The sequence below is a fragment of the Amblyomma mixtum genome, chromosome 9 (assembly GCF_055824585.1).
Source record: "Amblyomma mixtum isolate Tamu chromosome 9, ASM5582458v1, whole genome shotgun sequence".
NCBI classification, from domain to species: Eukaryota; Metazoa; Arthropoda; class Arachnida; order Ixodida; family Ixodidae; genus Amblyomma; species Amblyomma mixtum.
Window position 1 is genome coordinate 63,327,949 of NC_143020.1, and position 22,253 is coordinate 63,350,201.

Sequence of the window (22,253 nt, forward strand, 5' to 3'; positions counted from 1 at the left end):
TTCCCATACCTCCCCCATAAGTCTTCTTTCCACTTGATGCCACTAAAGTTTTGAAAGCAACATTCGCAGGATGGATGCTCCTCCTGAAACAACACATATCGCTGGCTTGGTAGTGGGAAGTGTCTTGGGTTCCTTCTTTTCTTCCACTGTTCTTTTATGACCGTTCTTCAGGCACAAGCTGACAGCTGCATATAACTATGGGGCTGTAACACTGGCCTAAGCTCAGAGCATAGTCTGCATTCATACCCCTATTTCTCAACATTCTGCTTTTCCCATTCACTGTTGCATACAGTTATGCACAACAGCCACTATTTTTATGAAGTGGAGCCTTCGTCATCAGGAGGTTCGTAGATTTAGCCACGCGTAAGAGGGATGGGTGTGCGACACACAGTTGGTGCTACATCACTTAGAGCTCCTTACACATCTGGGGTGAAGCGGCCCTTGCGAGAAACAAACCCCACGACCCCGCCGCTCGCATCTTTCCCCGAAAGGGGGAATCAATACTTGGGCGAAGGGCAAGCCGGCCACTTGCGCTCTGCCGCTTCCCGCTTTGCACTCTCCTCGCAGTCCCTCGCCGGGCGGTCTCCGGAGTCTCCAGCTGCGGGACACAGGAGAAAGAAAGACGGATGCTCTTAAGGGTCCACGTGTATCCACAGATCCCCTTGTGGCCTGCCCAACGGCGAAGCCAACTTCCCTTAGCCACATGGTAAGGAGAGGGGGGGGGGGGGTAAATAAGCATAGCGCACGCTAGCTCTCTACACCATGTGTAAGGGGGATGTGCGTAGACTGACAATCCAGTGCCCAGTGGTTCCTGGAGTCCGAGCGGAGGAAGAGTGGCCCTTTCATTGTCCATTCACTCCAGCCAGTTTGATCTGTCCAGTAGGGGCTGTTATGTTGCTCTTCTTTGTACTTTCCTCTCTCAGGAGAGGGTAGAAGAATAAATTAAGTACACGGGATGATACGCTCATACCGTGAAGCTCATCCGGTCAAGGTCTTCGAAGAAAACGGCAGTGTTTAGAGCCACTCTGCAGCAATGGTGGCTTCAGTGTCGCTTCATGGAAACAAGGCAACTGGTATAATTACTGACAAACATTTTCTCCTCAATTCTGTGACCCAAACTACATCCACAACACAACAAAAGTCTCTCTCGCTCACCCCAAATACAACCTGTGCTTTTCCAGATAGATAGAGCCACCTCATCCCAAAAAAAGCTACCTAATCTCATGCACTAATCCAACTCATTACTATCCAATAATATGTTTGGCTTCTTTCAAGGTATGACCCCTTCATAGTGAGACAAAACTTTGGAGAAGCTTCTGAAAAAATACTACTTGTGTTTGCAATATTCCTTAGTGCTGTCATCTATAAGTTAGTGCTATCAGTTACTGCTGCTAGTAGTGCTGTCATCTGTAACTGATAGCAATTCTTTCCTGGATGCAAGGCACAATGATGTCTAAGGATGCTCGAAGTATACCACTAAAAAGAAGCGAACAGCAGCTTTTTGCAGAACTGCACTAATATTGAGTTTTAATGCAAAATATGTCAAGCAAGACAGCTTTACAAACAGCGAGAATGTATTCAAGATTTTTTAATGGGAACTGCAATAAAATAATAGTGCACTAAGCAATTTCACACAATTTTCCCAAATTACGAACATCACAATACACTACAAGATTACAATGCTTTTTGTAGGCACTAATCACAGTATTTTTGTTCCAGCAGCCACGACCCATGCAGCTCGTTATCAAGAACACCTTATATAAATAAAGAAGGCTTTCTGAAGTAAAACTAACACAACAAAGAAGCTAGCACAATGTGAAATGGTCACATGAAGCTGGTATTCTGTCAACCAAGAAAGATTAAAAATGATGCAGACACAATGATCCACAAATATTACACCATTTATATCCGGTAGAGCCAGTGCTGTGAGTAATGGTAAAGCAATGTTAGCAAACTCTTTTGTTAGTTCTCGATCCAAACAAGAGAGAACTCTTCAAACCACCAAACTAACACAAGACACATCATTTTGAGGCTGGACACCTACTAGTCCTCACTCATTCCTGCCGCTAACACTGCTGGAATAAACACACAAAGATTTACACAAGAACAAGTTTTCCTTGGTTCTCATACAAACATTTACAGGTTCAGTGATACAAATGATTGAATTCATTTTGATTGTCACAATAATTAGATCACTCAGGCTTAAGGATTAAAAAGAATTGTTTTTTACACTTTTACTCCACAAAATATCTTCACTGATGCAGGCTGACAACTGCCAGAAGCGACAAACATTGGAGATCGAGATCAAGTTTTTCAATGGCACTCCCCAACAAGAAGTGATGCCATACAGGTATGACAGTGATTTTATTTCCATTCATGCAAGATTACGAGCACAGCAGGCTCACTCTCCATCTTGAGGAAATACTTAGCGGGAATGTCTAGTCTAAGGGAACAGCAAATGTTGTTTTCTGAAAACTCCCTCAAAGTGAACAAAACTTACGTATGTAGTTAATGATGCTGGCTAGCTACCACACCTTTCATAGGACATTCTGCTAAAATCTTGTGCTTGCATACAAAACGGTAGCTAGAAAAACATTTTGACTAAGGGCATCACGAACCACACCTACTTTTTGTGAATCGCCTTTTTGTGCCGTTTCAAATTATCGCTATGGATGAATCTCTTTTGGCACAGGTCACATTGGTAGGGTTTTTCACCCTTATGGGATCTAATATGCCTCGCAAAATCTGAACGTCCTACAAAGGCCATGGGGCACAGCTGGCACTGATACGGCTTTTCACCCGTGTGGATACGGATGTGTCTCACCAGGTTACATTTCTCTGCAAAGCTGCTATCACAGTGGTCACAACGGTAAGGACGTTCGCCTGTGTGAGTGCGCTGGTGTGCCTTCAGATGGGCCTTCAGTGTAAAGCTGCTACCACAGCTGTCACAACGGTAAGGTCGTTCACCAGTGTGAGTGCGCTGGTGTGCCCTCAGATTGCACTTATGTGCAAAGCTCTTCCCACAGTCGTCACAATGGTAAGGGCGGTCACCTGTGTGAGTGCGCTGGTGTCTCCTCAGGGTGGCCAATTGTGCAAAGCTGCTACCACAGTCGTTACAATGGTATGGGCGGTCACCGGTATGGACTCGGAGATGCCGCAGTACATGAGATCTTCTTTTGAATCCCTTGTTGCAGTGGGTGCATTCGTGCAGCTTATTTCCTGTGGGTTTGCCCCGGTGGTAACTGATACCAGAAGGAGTAGATTCTGGGCAGTGGCTCGCAGGGGGGCTTTCACTGGTTGATTCTTGCAGATGAGGTGTGCCATGGTCGCTGTGTGTCATGACTGAACCTGCGTTGCACAGGCAGAAAGTTGAATGCCGAGGACACACTCATCAAAAGCTGTGGATGTCTATCAGGCTTTATTCAACTGATCATCAACTGAGAACTCAGGCCTGAAACAAGATGTCTCTACGGTCAAGATGTCTGTCCAGTCACAGGTTTGCATAATAGCAAAACAAGTGGCAGTCACCTATGCTTAGCCCAATGAATAAAGCCATTTCTTTTTATTTTATTTGCTACTCAGACAGTCTCTAATAGGAGGAAAAGGCTAAATGCTAAAAGCCATACGAGGCCTTGGTCTCTTGTTCAATTTCTGGCTGCAATGAACAGAACCCATATTGGTCCTAGTTCGATGAGTATAGTTGAGAAATCACAGAATATTGAAGGTACATATCACGACCATTCACCACAGTTCAGTAAACTAAAGCTTCAGTATCCTAAAACCTCCTCTTTGAAAGACAACCTTTATGAAAGCATATACAAAGAAAAACTGCAGATTCTAACCTGGTGAGTACTGCAATGAAGGTACTCCATGTTTGTGGTCCCCGGAGCTCAAACCTGCATGTGAAAGCCAGATTGTATCCATTAACACAAAATATTACGAGTGCAAACGCTCACATGGAGTTATCTGCATGAGGCGGTGAATATGGACTACACACTCGTAAAACAGCTTTTTCAGGTTATGTAAATACAGTAGGGCGAGCCTGGAAAGAAGAGCGTTCCAAAGCAAACAGTCCCAGCTTTTAATTCTGCATGCAGATGATTACTATACTTATGCTCCAGAAAAACAGACGATTGCCTACAAATTTATACTGGAACCGAGTCAGTAACCATTACATCGACGAATGAACTTGCATCATTTCTGGCTTCACGGGAACGACAGTACAAGACTACCTACACAGGCTTAAGAACTAACGAGTGTGTTATTTTTAACAACAAAAAACATTGACAGAGCATTAATCTTTTAATGAACCTCTTACACACGTTGTACTGCGCACAGGAAACAAAGCTTTCAGAGCCTAGCTACTTGTAGAAAAGCGTAGTTCACAGCTCGCCACGAATGTTGGTAATGTGCTCAACATCATGTTCTGCCTCCACCGTCTCGAAGACCGCAATTAATCGAGTAGAAGCACATCTGAAACTGCACACTACTCTGTCTTAAGTGCAGCTAGAGCACACCATATTTACTTCTGTGACACCTGCATCCCAAATTTTGGGACGAGAAATCAGGGCAAAAAAAAGGAAGAAATAACCATGACATAAGTTTCTCAATGCGCTGCTCTGAAAGAGGTTTAAGGCGGCCAACTTTTAGAACACCATGGTCGGCACGGAAGAAGTCCATCCCTGAGAACATGGTGATCAGGTGAGCTCATATGACAGTAACGAGAGTGAGAGCTGATGATCCATCGTGATATAAGGGACCTTCATCAACACCAGGGGAAGTCTAAGACCCACTTCCAGGCATTCCACCCAGCAGAAGCCAGGGGGAAGCTTGCGTATCGTACCACTGGTGGGTACCCAGTGGCACAGGGAATCCAACCCTGCACATCCTACATGCGAGATGCATGCTCCAATGACTATGCCACCATTGCAGGGAGAGTGAATGTGGCGAGAAACAGCGAGCAAAAGTGCGACTTGTCACCAGTTGTTGCATTATTCTAAGCAGAAATCACAGCAGCACTATAATCGTTTTACAAACATTCAGTGATGCAAGGGAACTGGTCGGGCAAAACTAAAAAACGGACACTGCGGGTGAGAAAATCCGGTAAAACTGGCACTGCATTGTGCAATAGTGAATAGCACCACTACAACACACAGCCTAAAAAAAAGCGCAGGCCAATTTTTTGAAATGTTTTTGGATCTTAACAAAACAATTTACACCTTACAGACAAATAAAAGCCCTTACTAGCATCATGAAATGCAATTCATACACGATGAATTACAGATGTGCAGATCAACATTCAGTATTGTTAGAAAACTAAAATAAACATTGTCATAGGACACTCCATACAGCAAAATGTCGCCTAGTCTGAAAAAATCCTGAAAACAAAACGAAAGATGTCAGGATGCAGACTAAACGAACACAGCAATAAATATTGTTTGGACAGGGTCAGTAATGCTACGTGCATGACGAAATGAGGTCGGTCGCTTGTGGCCAACTACAAGGGAACATAGTGTACTCTCTTCACCAACGCCAAAACGACACCCATAAACCAGCAAACAGCGGCAAATACAAGAGAATATAAAATTCACCACAAGATACAGCACAGGTTTTGCAGAGCTACAGCCTTCATAACGTCCCAACCAGGAGTGTAAAGTGGTGGAGTTACATGGAATTACGTAAGCAACCTTTCACATAGCATATTCGAGGACATACAGCACAAGAATCAGGAAAAACATTGATTCGTCAGACACAGAGGCACGAAAGGCTAAAAGTTCCAAAGCGTGCAATTTTCATCATTGATGTTTCTGCTTCGATTGAAAAATTAAAGAATATTGAACAAATTAAAAAATCAGTTCGTCCACATAACAGAACAATCACACAAGTACCACCATAATTGCATTTCGTGCTTTCATGCGATGTCACAGATGAAGTTCTTCACAATGACCATCACCTCAGACGTGATCTTGCTTTGATCTCTGAACAAAAGGATGGACTCGGATTCATGCCATTTTTCACCAAAAATAGAGGCGTCATTTTCTGCCATTTGTATTTTCGATTGAGCATAATATTTTGGAACCAATGGGCCTCCTTTGTTAAAGGCGTTCACTAGATGCTTATATTTTTTTCAATTCTCCGTGTCAAAAAGCTACTTGATGAATGGACAAGCAATGTCCTACTGACGCCAGCACAGACTTCCTTACAGAAATATAAACCTCTTGAATGTTACAACTGCCCTAAAAGGTGCGCAAATTTCACCAATTGTCTTCTGGAATGCTGCATGGCCATTCAGCCTCTGAATGACCAGATAATGCGATTCTGCTACTACTACTAATTGCCCACCACAAGAGTACACACGTTGTAGGCTTTGCTTGATTTCTCTGTGTGGTCAGCCGCTCTGTTAGTACCATGACTGAAATGGGAATCCCCTTGCGAGCTTAATTTAAACTGTTCAACCACTGCATGCCACTGAGTCCCGCAACATGACTCGAGCTAAGAAGAAGAAAAGAACTTGGAGGCTATTTTTATTTCTGTTATTCCTTCCTTCCCTCTCCATCCCAAGCCTAATGCCATTCCTGCGGAAAGTATTATATTATTTTAAAACGAGTTCACTACAAAAATTTTTTTTTTAGGATGGTCCCCATTTTCCTTATTATTTTAAATCTCTGAAATTCAAGCACAATAATTTAAAAACCTTACAGCTCACTTTGTACATAGATACAATACACTGCAATCACGACACATGCAATGTTCCAGGCTATGAGCATCAAGCAATGGAGTCATGCAAGGTTGCCAGCCGTGGCATTAAAGGTTTCTTGCTCTGGAACCTTGTATGCGTTGGCTTATCAGTAACAGCCTGCAATAAAGGAGAAAAAACAAGTGTCACAATAAAACAAACATAAATGTCAATAGCAACAGGGTCTGTGTACTTTTGAGCAAATGGCAATGCACAAGGAAGCAAGAATGCACAAAATCCATGTGTGACTACACATTCTGTTGTTTTATTTCTTCTGCAGGCACAAAATGTGAAAGGATATGGACAGGGATAAAGAAGTGCAAAGGCAACCTACTGTAAACTAGGAGTACAAATTTTTTGAAATCATGTTCTCTACCCGCTAAAATGCAATGTCACTTGTGATATTTTTAGCACAGCTGGTCTGGACACTTGTCTTTGTGCAGACAGATGGATTCTCAGGCACCTAACTTTGCACAAGAACATAAGTGAAGGTAAGGTTCTGCATATGTTTGTAGCAGTAAGTTGCCTTAAAAGCTTCTTCCTCAAGCATTTACTCTGTGCCCTCCTAATACTACTGCTCATGCCTGCAATTCGAAACAATGTTTAGTAAAGTAAAAAGAAGTCTCCAAGGCCACAACAGCATTGTTTACAGGCTTTGTGCATTGAATAAGTAAAACGCAGTCCTAGATCAGCAGACTGACTTATGAGCAGACTCACTCAGGCTCATAATCAGATTATGATTTGAGTGGTCAGTGAGTAAGATCCGAACTAAAATTCAGATTATGATTGGAGCCGTGACCTAGTCCGAGCTCAGCTTCATATTATAATCTCTGTTTTTGCAACAATGTTGCATGCTTACATGTTTTTCTGTCCTTTATTACTGACAGCGGAGAGCAGGAATTATTTACTGCCGCGAAAAAGTATGCATGAGGGCAAGGCTGGCTGGTGACGTCTGTGGCCGACCGAAGAAGGGGATTCCGCGGAAGCTGGGAAGACGGCATTTTGTCCCAATCCCACTGCTAACTTCATGCGGGTGCAGTAATGAGCCAGTAGCTTTGTCCGAGTCTCTCTATGCTGCTGCCGAGTTCCTCCATGCTGTTGAGAGTTCATATCACCGCGATGACTTGCAATCAATATATCATTCGAGACACATACATAAGCTATCTAATTCTGGCATAAAGGTGAAATAGCGCTTATCTGCATTAAGCTTAAAAATGTGGCCCATGAAAATTTAAAAATGGAATTGAAAACATCAGTGTAGAAACCTAGCCCAAAGAGCGTCAGACCGAGAACATGCATTCGTAACCAATGCGGACGTGGTTCTTGGGATTCTTGATCCCGCTCTTAGGAATTGGAGAGTGTTCGGCCTTTATAAAGCTACCAGTGCTGCTTGAAGGGGGCTCTATTTGAAAGCAATATGATTCCATATTTCTCACTGCTGCATGAAACCTCCTCACAATGTAAGTAAAACTATGCCCGTAAAAGTGCGATCATTGTGTGCTAGGTCGCTAAGCGTCCTAGCGCGCTTACAACAGGAATAGGTTGCGCTTGTGCTAAATCCGTTGTTTTAAGAATTTTTTTCTCTTGACTTGTTTCCTCATGAACCACTGAAAAGGTTGGTATGCAGCACTTTTTTTTAAAACCCGATTTTTCCAGTCGTGCCCAGCTTGAGTAGGTACTCGTCGCTGGTACGAACCCGATGTTACTCTTCTTGGTTTCTGCAACTTTTTCAGCTACTACGCAGATGTCTCTTTATTGCTTGTTGTATTTCCTTTTTTTTTTTTTAGGAGTGAAATATCATCACGAGATGCAAATGGGACTGCACTGACACGAATGAACAAGCACCAGGCCGGGCCAGGCATTAAAAATCGTTAAGAACGGCACGCCGCAGCCAGATTCAGAGTCAGGACCGAGGTAATGGCGAGTAGGGACAGACCCAGTCTCGATACCAGCCTGTGCAGACCTCTAGCACCGAGTATAATGTTGTTTTTTCTAGCTTTACTCGAATCTAAAGCCTGCATTGTGCCATTTAAGCATCCCAGTACAGCAGTTATGCTATTTCATCAGCATTTAACCAGCATCGCTTTCTCACTCAACAATCACGGCCTCCATGCTCCTTCATTTTTTAATTATTGGGGGCATGGGCCCGAGATGTTGGAAGGAAAATTCCAATTTTTCTAATCCGACAAGCAGTTTTAACAGACTGAAAGTGACGGTGGCCGATATTGCTCAGTGTTATACTTATTTACATTTTTTGAATAAAGATGGCCAGCTCATATGAAGTAGTTTTACATATGCCTCCAAGGGGTATCTATCAGCTCCTGTCTTGCTCACTGTTAAAACATTCTCCAAGTCCGAAGAAGAGAAAAACCCCGAACAAAGCTTCGAGGGTTTGCGTGGTGCTGACCCTCGAACATGCAGGCGCGTCTACCCATTAACATCTGTCTCATTCACAGACTGATTCAATTGCAGAAAAGCAGACGCTTGAAGTAAAAGGAAAGGAAAACACGCAGTCATGACATGTCCTTTCATTGCTGCCAGACTGTAATCGACTGACTTCGCCACACGAAAATTTTTTGCCTCGACCGATTTAAACAGCGGGTACTGGCAGATAGAGGTTGATGAACACAAACAGGAAAAAACTGCCTTTGTCACTCACAATGCCCTCTCTGTTCGCCGTCGCCGACGTTTCAGCACTGTTTCATGACTATAAGCCATTCTGTGGAAGGAATAGGCCTTCTAGCTCCCACTGCTTCCCTGTATTGCAAGTACTGCTCGTATCATTCAATGCGGACCAAGGAGACCCAGGACGAACGTCGGGGGGGGCGGGGGGGATATTTGCAAGCGGTGTCCTCCCCCCCCCCCCCCCCAAGCGAAAAGGGGGTCAGGAACCCCCTGTCCCATCCTGCGATTTACGCAACTGCATATTTTTACAGGACAGGAGCATCAAGGTATAGTTCAGCACAGGCTGGCAGCAGTTCCACTGGAATCTTCTTCCCCTGCCTACAGGTACTCCTAAAATGCCTGCAAAACCAACACACAAAAATGGCACAAAAGACACACAAAAAAATGACACCAGCATTGCTTAGTATGGCTACGGGATGTAGTCCTGCTTTTTAAAGTGCTGTATTAAGTGGAACTGAAGGGTGTCATGCATTTTTCATTCCTGAGAAGTGGATACATTACGACGCGGAAAAAGGATTTTATACTGGCTCTTTCCTCGTTGGCGTTGCATAACCCTCCTCGCAGCGCCGCCCCTCCTCCTCCGCTCTCAGAGTGTGTTCGTCGTATTTTCCCGTTTTCGTTTGTTTACTGGATGTTTCTATTCCACTGATCTATGCACCTAGTTTGAATAATTCGTAGCGGTGACTTAGGTTTTCTTATAATGTTTACACTGCTTACTTTGCACCAGAGGAAAAATAAATTAGTGTGCAGTTGACCTACTGCGTGCCACTCTCAGAAGGAATGAATCCAGCTCTCAAAAAGTATACAGAGAGAATACTGATGCTGCATCTAGTTTGTTTCATTCCCGCTGCATTTGCTGAAAGCATAAATTCATTTCTTGCCCTTTTCCCTCGAATGCCAAATACAACACTTATCCGCCAATTCCTGAACGTGGTAACGTTTGCGCGGTATCTGTGTTATACCCCTGCCACACGGCAAATTTAATGTCATTCCCATCGAATGACATTCGTTCAAAACGACATTAGTTTGCTGCCACACGAGAAAATCTAATGTCATTCGATGAAAACGACATTAGGTATCGAATGAGTTCCCTGAACACATTCGCCTGCGATGTCCGAGCTAATGTGTTCCCTCGACACCAGAGACTTGGTGAGAATATACACCGAAAAACACGATTACAAAAACGTCACAAGCACTGTAATATTTCCGCGTCCCTACGATTGTGCTGTCGTTCATTTATGTATATAAAAATGCCAAATAGGAAAAAAATAAAACTCACTCTCGCTACCAGCCTTGCGTGGTTAACATTCACAACATGGCGACGCCCAGCTCGCCCGCTTCGGACCGAATTCTGCGTCGCCGCTGCATTTTTCGACGCGATAGCTTGCTCTAAACGGTTGTATTCGCTTTTATTTTGTGCATTCTCATCCCTCCGTAACAATATAGGTTTGAAATATCAGTCGCTTTTGAGATAAATTTCAGAATTTCTTGATGCTAGGCTTAACTATGTACAGCGTACACTGTCGTCATAGTAACGACCCCGAGCGAAGTATTTCTCCAACTTTGCACTAGAATCTACATTTTCATTTCATCCAATTGATTTACATTTAAAAAAAACAAAGCCTTCGAATGCATTCATTACTGCCGTTAATAAAAGAGAAAAACGTTTTTTTCGGCACTCAGTTCAGGAGGTTTGACTTGCTATCGTCTAGATGGCGCCACAGTATGTTATGCTTCTCGCGCGCTACGCTAGTCACACCCAACCACCGTGCTCCCTACCAAAACTGTTGTGAGGACGGGCGGCAGTGCGCGCAAGGTGCGCCCGTAGCATGCGCAAAGCTTTTGCGGACGCACAGCTAATACTGTCTAATTTCACCATAGAGAGCATTTCACTATAGTGCCTAGAATATACTATAATTTCACAATATGACGTCCGCCATTTGCCTGCCGCCGCTGGCTGAGGTTTGGCTTAGCTTGGACTTGTGGTGGATAGCAGTGATCAACACGTTGAAATCAACGTTTTTAGATCCCTCGCACAGCGCGCCTATCAAAATACGTTGATTAAAATGAGGATGAAGATTTTAGAATCGGTTTCCATTAGCAAAGCAACACTTTTTGCAACGTATTGAAGCATACATCGAAATTTTTGTATGCTGTACTCACTGTACTCTCTTTCCATCGCAATCGCCATCATTTGCAAATGACATTAGTTTTTTCCGTGTAGCAGCGCGCAGAAAAAATGACATTAAGTCGAACAAATGTCATTCGATGGGAATGACATTAAATTTGCCGTGTGGCAGGGGTATAAGTTCTATGCGGGAAAACTCAAGTCGCCGCTACGAATAATTCAAACGAGGTGCACAAATCAGTGCAATAGAAACATCCAGTAAACAAACGAAAACGGGAAAATACGAGGAGCACACTCTTAGAGCGGAGAAGCAGGGGCGGCGCTGCGAGGAGGGTTATGCAACGCCAACGAGGAAAGAGCCTTTATACTTACATGCCACGGGGACTACTTCCGTATACAAAAAAAAAAGACAAGTGATATGCTGTGAAGCTGTTTGCATCAGTTTCGGCATAAACTGCTGGTTACAGGTGCCGCCACCATGATATAGTTCAGCAGCTGTCACAAGTCACCATAACGCACCATGAACGGTTACCACACATGACGCGACAGAATTCATAAATCATCACCTCTTTTACAGCAAAGCTACAGACTGTAAAAGAACCAATTGTTGCATTAGCTTTGCGATTACGAACATATAAGAACGCAAACATCACGGATGAAGACACACAACTAATGAATTTACATAAATTAGCGCTAATTACAGATTTGCAGCCAACTGCGTCTACTTGCCCGCTGGTGCAAGTGTTGAAGTAGCAGGTCTAAAGGAATGACTCCGGCAGGTTTCACTGAAGACAATTTGTCTGGTATTGCGGTTATACCCTTCAGCGGCTTTCATGCTGCTGGCAAAGGCGTTAATAAGCCCGAATCTTACGTGACTGCGCGGTAACATTTGGGCACGCGCGCACAAAGACGGACCAATATCTTCACACGCGCACGATGAAAAAGTGACGTTCACCGTGTCGGATGCAGTTGTCGTTGCTCTGTATGCGCATAGATTTCCTTCTGCAAAGCTTCTTTCTTCTTCTCACAGACTGACAGCGCACAAAAAGGAATGCGTAAAGCAACAGATCATGGAACTGGCACAACCGGCAACACACGAAAAGTGTGCGATTGTCGATGCCGCCCGCGATGCCACTTGCGCCATCGTACATTTTCCCTGCATGGTTGGCGGGGGCACGTTTAATTACAAAAAAAAAAAAAAACATATAATGAAGACCCCGTATCCAACCTCAATTAAGTACTAATGACGCAGCGAAATTCGATCTGTGTGCAAGGTATAGACCGTTTACAGCGCGCAGTTCTTCCGTTTGAGACCAGATGGCGCCACCGGTGCGCTCAGAACACGGCGTCATTACTTGCCTCGTAAGTCGCCGGCGTGTATGCCTCGACGCAGCAGTGGAAATGTAAAAGAGAAAATGCATGCTCTGTTGTGGATTGCAAGAATTGCGACAAACAGTTAAAGGGGCGGGATGCGATCGTTTGCGAGCTTCACGGAACCGAGCTGTACAAGAACGTACTACCCCTGTTCGCGCCCGTTCGCCATGCACCCTTTCCAAACGGGCGAACGCAACACACATGCTCGCCAGCGCTAGACAGCGAATATAGAAGGAAATGTCTCGATCTTGGAAAATCTGCGAGGGTAAGTGCGCAACATAGCCGCATGAACAAGCTGTCCCGCCACCGAAACGGCACAAAAAAAAAAAAACGACTTACGCTCCTATACCGCTACTGCATAATGTGCAGTGCATAGCCGTGCGAGCGGACAACGCTTACCGTCAGTTCGTGTATTACACACCGTCTTGGTGCTACTGTTGAACTTCGCTCCAAGTAGCGCGGTTTTCGTGGACCACAATCGGAATAACGCATTTGTGTTACGGCAGCTGTGCTCTGTGCTCTGCGGTTGTCACTTCCTCGCGATCCATGTTAGACAGTCACTAGAAGTGACTCCGGTGATTACTTACAACCAACGAGACCTCGAGCATTTTCATGTCCGCATATCGAGCATGGAGCGTATCACAATTTTATACTATCTGAGGCTGATATAATTGTGAACTTCTTGTAGTGAACGCTCTACCTTGCGCGCGTTATAACAATTATATCGCGGAATCCTTGTAAACTATTGCATGCAAGCTTGTGACGGCTGCTTGATGCATATGGTACTGCTTACATGATTGGGTAACATTTGTTTGTTTATTTATTTTTGTCGCCTTCCTTTGTTTAGCAAACCAACAGAAAATATTTTCGGCTTCCTAAGCACCTTTAACAGGTTGTAAACAAATGAGTACGATGTGCATGTGAGCGTTTTAGAGCAATCTCCGCATGCATGTACACAATACGACAACGACCTGCGCAGCCGCAGGGTCATTAAACCTTGCTGTTTTAGATAAATACCAATAAAAAATATTAAGCAAAGCCTTCAGCGGCATTCAGGCGATCCACCCGTTGCCTCGATCAGGCGGAGAGCTCAGCGGCTCTTCGCGACATGAAGCCCGATCACGTTTTCACGCCTAAAGTGATCAAATCAGGGTTTTAACATGTCCTTCGAAGCTTCGAACCAAGCACAGTATCGTCTTCCCACTCCTTTACAACCGTATCAGCCGAAACACTGCATGCGGGAACCGAAACATCAGACGCAGCAGCCGTCGCGACGAGGCGCGCGCCGAGCGGTCAGGAGGCGAGTAATGGCGGCGTGATCACGTGATCAAAGATGGCAGCCCCCATGATACGCCGCTGTAAAGCGTGTATAATAGATGATTGAAAACTGGCTGCCTGTTGTAACCTTCCAGGAAGATCGAAAGCAAAACTGAATTTTGATCCTTCTGGTTTCGATATCGCACCCGATGAAGCGCAACGCTTGAATTTTATATCCGAATTTTATATCCAGCTTAGCTTTTGCGTGCGATGGTTCACTCGTCGCAGCTGTGTACTCAGCGAATAGAAACCACCTGTGAGATATTTCTTCACTGTACTGAAACTACACTCATGCCGACGCGTTGAAAGCTCGATGCCGCCGCGGGCAATGCATGTCACGCGTACCTAGCTGACTTCAGTGCATGGCTAGGGCATTTAATTGTTGCAAGACCCGATCATGCGTAGTGTTTTAAAATACAGCACCTGTCCGGGTTTGTTTTCAGCAAAGGCAATTAGGTGGCGCTATGCAACGAGATCCTTGTACGCTTCGTTGCGATTGCAGGCGCTAGCGTTTTCTTTCAGTAGTTGTAATGAATATCGGCGCATTCGTAGTGGAGTAGAGGAGGCCGTACCCTAGGGTGCGAGCTCACTCTCCCCTTTTTCCCCAACATACAGGGACTTCCGTATTTATCCTCTGGAGTTAACAAAGAAACAGAAAACAAACAAACAATCTCTGGGCGCAATCTGATGTCCTGTAATCAAAAGCAAACACCGTTGACAAGATAGCGTAAGTGTTGTATTGCGTTGATCGAGTTTTATGGCGCTTGAGCGACTACGACTATCATGCGCCAACCAAAGGATAGAACTTGTTTGCTTTTAAGAAACCTCGTTGATGCTTAAATTTTCAGTTGGATAAGCATTCTTCTTTAAAAAATATAAAAACACGAGACATGTGTGCTCACAAGCCCACTTTCTTCAACGAGCAAACAAGGGTTAAAAGACCTGTAGACATTCGGAATAAAGCAGTGGAAGATGTTTTTTCCTGCTCATTTTGTCTACCTTTGCGCATTAGCATCAAATAAGATTTATAGTGACCATTTCTCCGTATAGCTCACGTGTTGAAGTCTCTTCTTTTGCAAGAATAAGCTGTGTGTATAAGTGTATACGTACGATATGTGAAGGCAGCATAAAATGACTTCATTGAATGCCTTCGATACGAAAGACAGCTGCTACACTGTTGGGCATTCATGCTTTACTTATAGAAAGAGTGCAGTACCTTTTATTTTCTTCCGCTCAGTACATAAACCGTTTTGCAACTACATGTGCAACATGTTGCAATTACATGTGCAACTACATGTTGTGTTTCTCTTTTGTCCCCGTTTTTTGCGCTGCCATTACATTCCATAAGACAGCTATAATAGGTTTCACTAGGTGCATCTTAAGATTTAATTCAATGTTTCATTTAGATGCCTTCGTTTATTTATTTATTTCTAACTACTTCAAAGGCCCTTTCAAGGGGTATCAAATCACATGAGTGCGTTACAGAGCATTACAGTGCTACCGCTCATGATTTGAATAGTGGTCAATCGGTCAGTGTGGAACACAACGTGGGCAGGCAAGTCACTTCATGTGTTTCGCAGTGCATACAAAAAATGTAGACAGATGTGCGGGCGGGCGGAGGATAGGTGGTCTTTCCATGGTTAGTGCAGCTGGAGGTGCAGTAGGCAGGGATGGTAACAGACTGGTGCGGAACATGACAGTATATTTTGTGATATAGACATAGTCTTGTGATGTGACATCAGTTAGTTAAATCTGTGAGATGAGCCTTGCATTTTATTTTGGTGACACTTTCACGATAAGAACAAGCAGAGAAGGTTTACCTATAGCAGCACGGTTTTGTACTGCTTCTAGTTTATTCGATTATTTTGATTAGGGAACCAATTACTCACGCAGACTCTAGTTTGGGCAGTACAGAGAGAGAGAGAGAGAGAAAAGGACGGAAAGGCAGGGAGGTTAACCAGGCGATGCCCAGTTGGCTACCCTACACTTGGGGAGGGGAACAAAGGGGAAAAAAGGAAAAAGAGCGGCAAGGAAATGAGTTTTCTAAGTGTCCAGCGACCACCATGTCACAGGGACAGAGGGCGCGCACTGAAAACTTAAAGATTATAGGCGGGAATGCAACCCCGAGTCTTTTAAGAAAGTCAGGAGCGCTTTCACCGCTTTCCGTTGTCTGGAAGGTTGAGTCCAAGGCCCCAGAACAAATGTTACATAGGCTAATGACTTCAATGATGGTGGCTGAAAGCTCATAAAGCACAGACCTTGTAGATTGCCATTGGTTGGGAATGTGCACTCTTGATTCCTTCGTGCCGAGCTTGTGCAGCAACTTGATCTGCTTTCTAATTGTCACTGACTCCAAAGTCGCTTGGAACTCTGCAAATGGCTCTTGTTACGTTGTGTATGATGTCGTCGATTTGTGGTGTAACCGCATTTGTATGGTGAAGTCAGGCACATGAGTATGCTTAGAGAGTAAGTTGAAATGATGCCGTTCACAATGTTATCATTTATTGTTTCTTCTAGAGTCTCAGAGAGGGCGTAACACTGTGATGAAGATTAAAGTCACTTTAATGAAGATGGGTGCACCCTGAGATAGTAGTAATGTTCTTTCTCAATTCTTTGGTACTACTGCACTGCCAAGGTAGCATTCTGATTTTCAACGATTGCCATAAAATGGTGCATATTCATCGTATTTTTAGTTTCCTAAACATTCTTGTAATACATGTCCATTAGCCGTTTATATTTTCGGGAAATGTGTCAATGTGCATTAAAGTGAAGTATGTACAATATAGCATTATGGTCTGCGTTCTTTAAGAAGCAATTCAGAACATCGGCACGAGCCTGGATTTTCTATAACTGATGATAAACTGGTTACGCTCGCACGTACACTTCCCAGACTGGCTGTCCGAGCAGCCAGAACACAGAGCAGCGCACCACTGCCGGTCGGAGAAGCAAGCGACTGCTTCACTCGGCAGGTGAACAAGGTGTGCGGATCCTCAAAGATGTTGTTTGGTTTTCTCGTTAAAATTAAAATCAAACAGCCACCACTCCTATTGAGCCATCACATCACCTGCAGGTATGAATGAAGTGCATGCACGTGAGTATGCACTTCCTCTGATGCATTCAACCTTTCGTGCTTTCAAAGCACAAATTTTTTCTGCTGCAGCATCTAGTCTTTCCCACATCTTTTGAAGATGAACTGGGAGTTTCCCATACCTCCCCTATCTGTCTTCCCTTTGAAAGCAACATTCGCAGGATGGATGCTCCTCCTGAAACAACACGTATTGCTGGCTTGGTAGTGGGAAGCGTCTTGGGTTCCTTCTTTTCTTCCACTGTTCTTTTATGACCGTTCTTCAGGCACAAGCTGACAGGAGCAAGTCTTGGGCTGTAACACTGACCTAAGCTCAGAGCATAGGCTGCATTCATACCCCTGTTTCTCAACATTCTGCTTTTCCCATTCACTGTTGCATACAGTGATGAACCACAGCCACTTTTTTTTTCCAGTGGAGCCTTCGTCATCAGGAGGGTCGTTGATTTAGCCTTGCGTAAGGGGGATGTGCGTAGACTGACAAACCAGTGTCCAGTGGTTCCTGGAGCCCAAGCGGAGGTAGACTCGCCCTTCCACTGTCCGTTTACTCCAGCCAGTTTGAACTGCCCAATAGGGACTGTTATGTTGCTCCTTATTGTACTTTGCACTCAGAAGAGAGCGTAAAAGAATAAATTAACGGCATCGGAAGGAACACTCTTAGCCTGGAGCTTGTACGGCCAAAGGTCTACAAAGAAAACGACAGTGTTTAGAGCCACTCTGCTGCAATGGCGGCTTCAGTGTGGCTTCATGGAAACAAGGCGACTAGTATAATTGCTGACAAACATTTTATCTTCAATTTTGTGAACCGAACTACATCCACAGCACAACAAAAGTCTCTCTCGCTCACCCCAAATACACCCTGTGCTCTTCCAGACAGATAGAGCCACCTCATCCCAAAAAACTTCCTAATCTCATCTGGTAATCCAGCTCATTACCATCCAGTACTGTGTCTGGATTTTTTCAAGATATGACCCATTTGTAGTATGAAACAAAAACTTGGAGAAGCTTCTGAAAAACACTACTTGTGTTTGCAATATTCTTTACTGCTATCATCTATAAGTTAGTGCTGTCCGTTAGTGCTGCTACTTATTCTGTCATCTATAAGTGATAGCAGTTCTTTCCTGGATGCAAGGCACAGTGATGTCTAAGGATGCTCGAAGTGTAACATCAAAAAAAAAAGAACAGCTTTTTGAAGAACTGCAATGCTTTTGAATTTTAATGCCCAATATGTCAAGCAAGAGAGTTTTACAAACAGCCAGAATATATTCAACATTTTTTAATGTAAACTGCTAAAAAATACTACTCATGTGCACTAAGGAATTTCACACAATGAACCCAAATTACGAGCTTTACAATACACTACAAGATTACGGGGTTTTTGTAGGCACTAATGGCAGTATTCCTTGTTTCAGCAGCCACGAAACTTGCAGCGTATTATCATGAACACCTTATGTAAATCGACAAGGCTTTTTCAAGTAACATCAAAACAACACAGAAACTAGCACAATGTGAAATGGTGACAAACAGCTCAAAATTCTGACAAAAAAAATATTAAAAATTGTGAGGACAGAACGATCCACAATATTATGCCATTAATATCCAGCAGAGACAGTGCTCTGAGTAATGGTAAAGCAGCCTCATTCTGAGGCTGGACACCGACTTGTCTTCACTCGTTCCTGCCACTAACACTGCTGGAATAAATACACAATGATTTACACAAGAACAAGTTTTTCTTGGCTCTCGTACAAACATTTATAGCTACAGTGACACAAATGATTGAATTTATATTGATTGTCGCAAAAATTAGCTCACTCAGGGTGAAAGATTAAAAGGAATTGTTTTGTGCACTTTTACTCCAAGAATTATTTCTTCACTGAGGCAGGCTGAGAACTGCCAGCAGTGATATACATTGGATATCAAGTTTTAGAAAGGCACTCTAAAGATAGAACTGATGCCTAACAGGTATGAAAGTGATTTTATTTCCATTCATACACGTTTACGAGCATAGCAGGCTCACTCTTCGTGTTCAGGAAAGACTTAGCCTTAATATATAGTCTAAGGGAACAGCAAATGTTGTTTTCTGAAAACAGCTTCAAAGTGAACAAAACTTACAAATGTAGTTAATAGTGCAGGTTAGCTACCAACGCCTTTCATAGGGTACACAGCTAGAATCTCATTACCTTGCATACAAAATGGTAGCTAGCAAAACGTATCTACTAAGGGCCTCACGGACCACTGCTATTTTCGGTGAATAGCCTTCTTGTGGCGGTTCAAATATTGCCTGTCACTGAATGTCTTTTCACACAAGTCACATTGGAAGGGCTTTTCGCCCTTATGGGATCTAATATGCCTTGCAAGATCTGAACGTACCCCAAAGGCCATGGGGCACAGCTGACACTGAAACGGCTTTTCACCCGTGTGGGTACGAATGTGTCTCACCAGGTTACTCTTCTCTGCAAAGCTGCTACCACAGTGGTCGCAACGGTAAGGACGTTCGCCTGTGTGAGTGCGCTGGTGTGTTTTTAGGGTGACTGCATGTGCAAAGCTGTCACCGCAATGGTCACAACGGTAAGGTCGTTCACCAGTGTGAGTGCGCCGGTGTGCCTCTAGATTGTCCTTTCGTGCAAAGCTGCTACCACAGTCGTCACAATGGTAAGGGCGGTCACCTGTATGAGTGCGCTGGTGTGCCTCTAGATTGTCCTTTCGTGCAAAGCTGCTACCACAGTCGTTACAATGGTATGGGCGGTCACCTGTATGAATTCGGATATGCTGCAAAAGATGGTATCTTCTTTTGAATCCCTTGTTGCAATGGGTGCATTCGTGCAGCTTATTTCCTGTGTGTTTGCCCCGGTGGTAACTCATGTCAGAAGCAGTAGATTCTGGGCAGTGGCTCGCAGGGTGGCTTTCACTGGTTGATGCTTGCAGATGAGGTATGCCATGGTCGCTCAGTGTCACGAATGAACCTGCGTTGCACGGGCAGAAAGTTGAATGCAGAGGACACACTCATCAAAAGCTGTGGATGTCTATCAAGCTTTATTCAACAGATCATCAACTGAGAACTCAGGCCTGAAACAAGATGTCTCTACGGTCAAGATGTCTCTCCAGTCACAGGTGGGCATAACAGCAAAACAAGTGGCAGTCAGCTATGCTTAGCCCAAAGCATAAAGCCATTTCTTTTTGTTTTATTTGCTACTCAGACAGTCTCTAATAGGAGGAAAAGGCTAAAGGCTAAAAGCCATACGAGGATTTGGTCTCTCCTGCACTTCTTGCTGCAATGAACGGAACCCATATTGGTCCTAGTTTGATGAGTATAGTTGACATATCATAAAAAAACCCTTTCCAGAATAACCCTGCACATCCTACATGCGAGATGCACGCTCCAATGACTAGGCCACCATTGCAGGAAGAGTCAATGTGGCGAGAAACAGCAAGCAAAAGTGTGACTTGTCATCAGTTGTTGCATTATTCTCAGCAGAAGTCACAGCAGCACTATAATAATTTTAGAAACATTCAGTGATGCAAGGGAACTGGTCGGGCAAAACTAAAAAACAGACACAGCGGGTGAGAAAAATCCGGTAAAACTGGCACTGCATTGTGCAGTAGTGAATAGCACCACTAGAACGCACAGCTTAAAAAAAGCATAGGCCAATTTTTTCAAATGGCTTTGGATTTTAACAGAACAATTTCCACCTTACAGACAAATAAAAGCCCGTACTAGCATCAGGAAATGCAATCCATACACGATGAATTCCAGATGTGCAGATCAACGCTCACTATTGTTAGAAAACTAAAATAAACATTGTCATAGGACACTCCATACAGCAAAATGTTGCCTAGTCTGAAAAAATCCTGAAAACAAAACGAAAGATGTCAGGATGCAGACTAAATGAACACAGCAATGAATATTGTTTGGACATGGTCAGTAATGCTATATGTACAGACGAAATGAGGTCGGTCACTTGTGGCCAACTACAAGGAACCATAGTGTACTCTTCAGCAACGCCAAAACGACACCCATAAACCAGCAAACAGTGGCCAATACAAGAGAATATAAAATTCACCACACGATACAGCACAGGTTTTGCAGAGCTAAAGTCTTCATAATGCCCCAACCAGGAGTGCAAAGTGGTGGAGTTACATGGAATTACGTAAGCAACCTTTCACATATCCTATTCGAGGCCATACAGCACAAGAATCGGCAAAAACATTGATTCGTTAGACACAGAGGCATGAAAACCTAGAAGTTCCAAAGCGTGCAATTTTCATCATTGATGTTTCTGCTTCAATTGAAAAATTACTGAATATTGTATCAATGAAAAAATGAATTAGTCCACATAACAGAACAATCACACAAGTACTAGCATAATTGCATTTCGTTCTTTCATGCAATGTCACAGATGAAGTTCTTCACAATGACCATCACCTGAGACGTGATCTTGCTTTGATCTCTGAATAACAAGACGGAGTCGGATTCATGCCATTTTTCACCAAAAATAGAGGCGACATTTTCTGCCATTTGTATTTTCGATTGAGCATAATATATTGGAACCAATGGGCCTCCTTTGTTAAAGGTGTGCACCAGATGCTTATATTTTTTTCAATTCTCCGCGTCAAAAAGCTACTTGCTGAATGGACATGCAATCTCCTACTGAAACCAGCACAGACTTCCTTACAGAAATAAAAAACTCCTGAATGTTACAACTGCCCAAAAAGGTGCGCCAATTTCACCCATTGTCTTCTGGAATGCCGCATGGCCATTCAGCCTCTGAGTGACTAGATAATGCGATTATATGACCACTACTAATTGCCCACCACAATAGTGCACACGTTGTAGGCTTCTCTTGATTTCTCTGTGTGGTCAGATGCTCTGTTAGCACCATGGCTGAAATGGGAATCCCATTGCGAACTTAATTTAAACTGTTCAACCCCTG

At 43.8% G+C, this 22,253-nt stretch overlaps 2 protein-coding genes across 2 annotated transcripts in view; both read right to left on the reverse strand.

Annotated features, from left to right (window-relative positions):
- Window positions 1-2,347: 2,347 nt before the first annotated feature.
- Window positions 2,348-5,865, reverse strand: LOC149329349 (uncharacterized). The gene is made up of 2 exons (XM_089562183.1): window positions 3,843-5,865; window positions 2,348-3,348 (listed from the first exon to the last, which is right to left on the reverse strand). Exons 1-2 carry the CDS (start codon window positions 3,922-3,924, stop codon window positions 2,624-2,626), a joined length of 807 nt encoding a protein of 268 aa, XP_089418309.1. The 5' UTR covers window positions 3,925-5,865; the 3' UTR covers window positions 2,348-2,623.
- Window positions 5,866-17,901: 12,036 nt separating this feature from the next.
- LOC149329350 (uncharacterized) overlaps window positions 17,902-22,253 on the reverse strand; it is a 30,473-nt gene continuing 26,121 nt past the window's right edge. Inside the window, exon 6 of the mRNA XM_089559231.1 lies at window positions 17,902-20,285. Within this exon, the coding sequence (XP_089415357.1) occupies window positions 19,561-20,285 (725 nt within the window). The 3' untranslated portion in view covers window positions 17,902-19,560. The remainder of the gene's footprint in view (window positions 20,286-22,253) is intronic.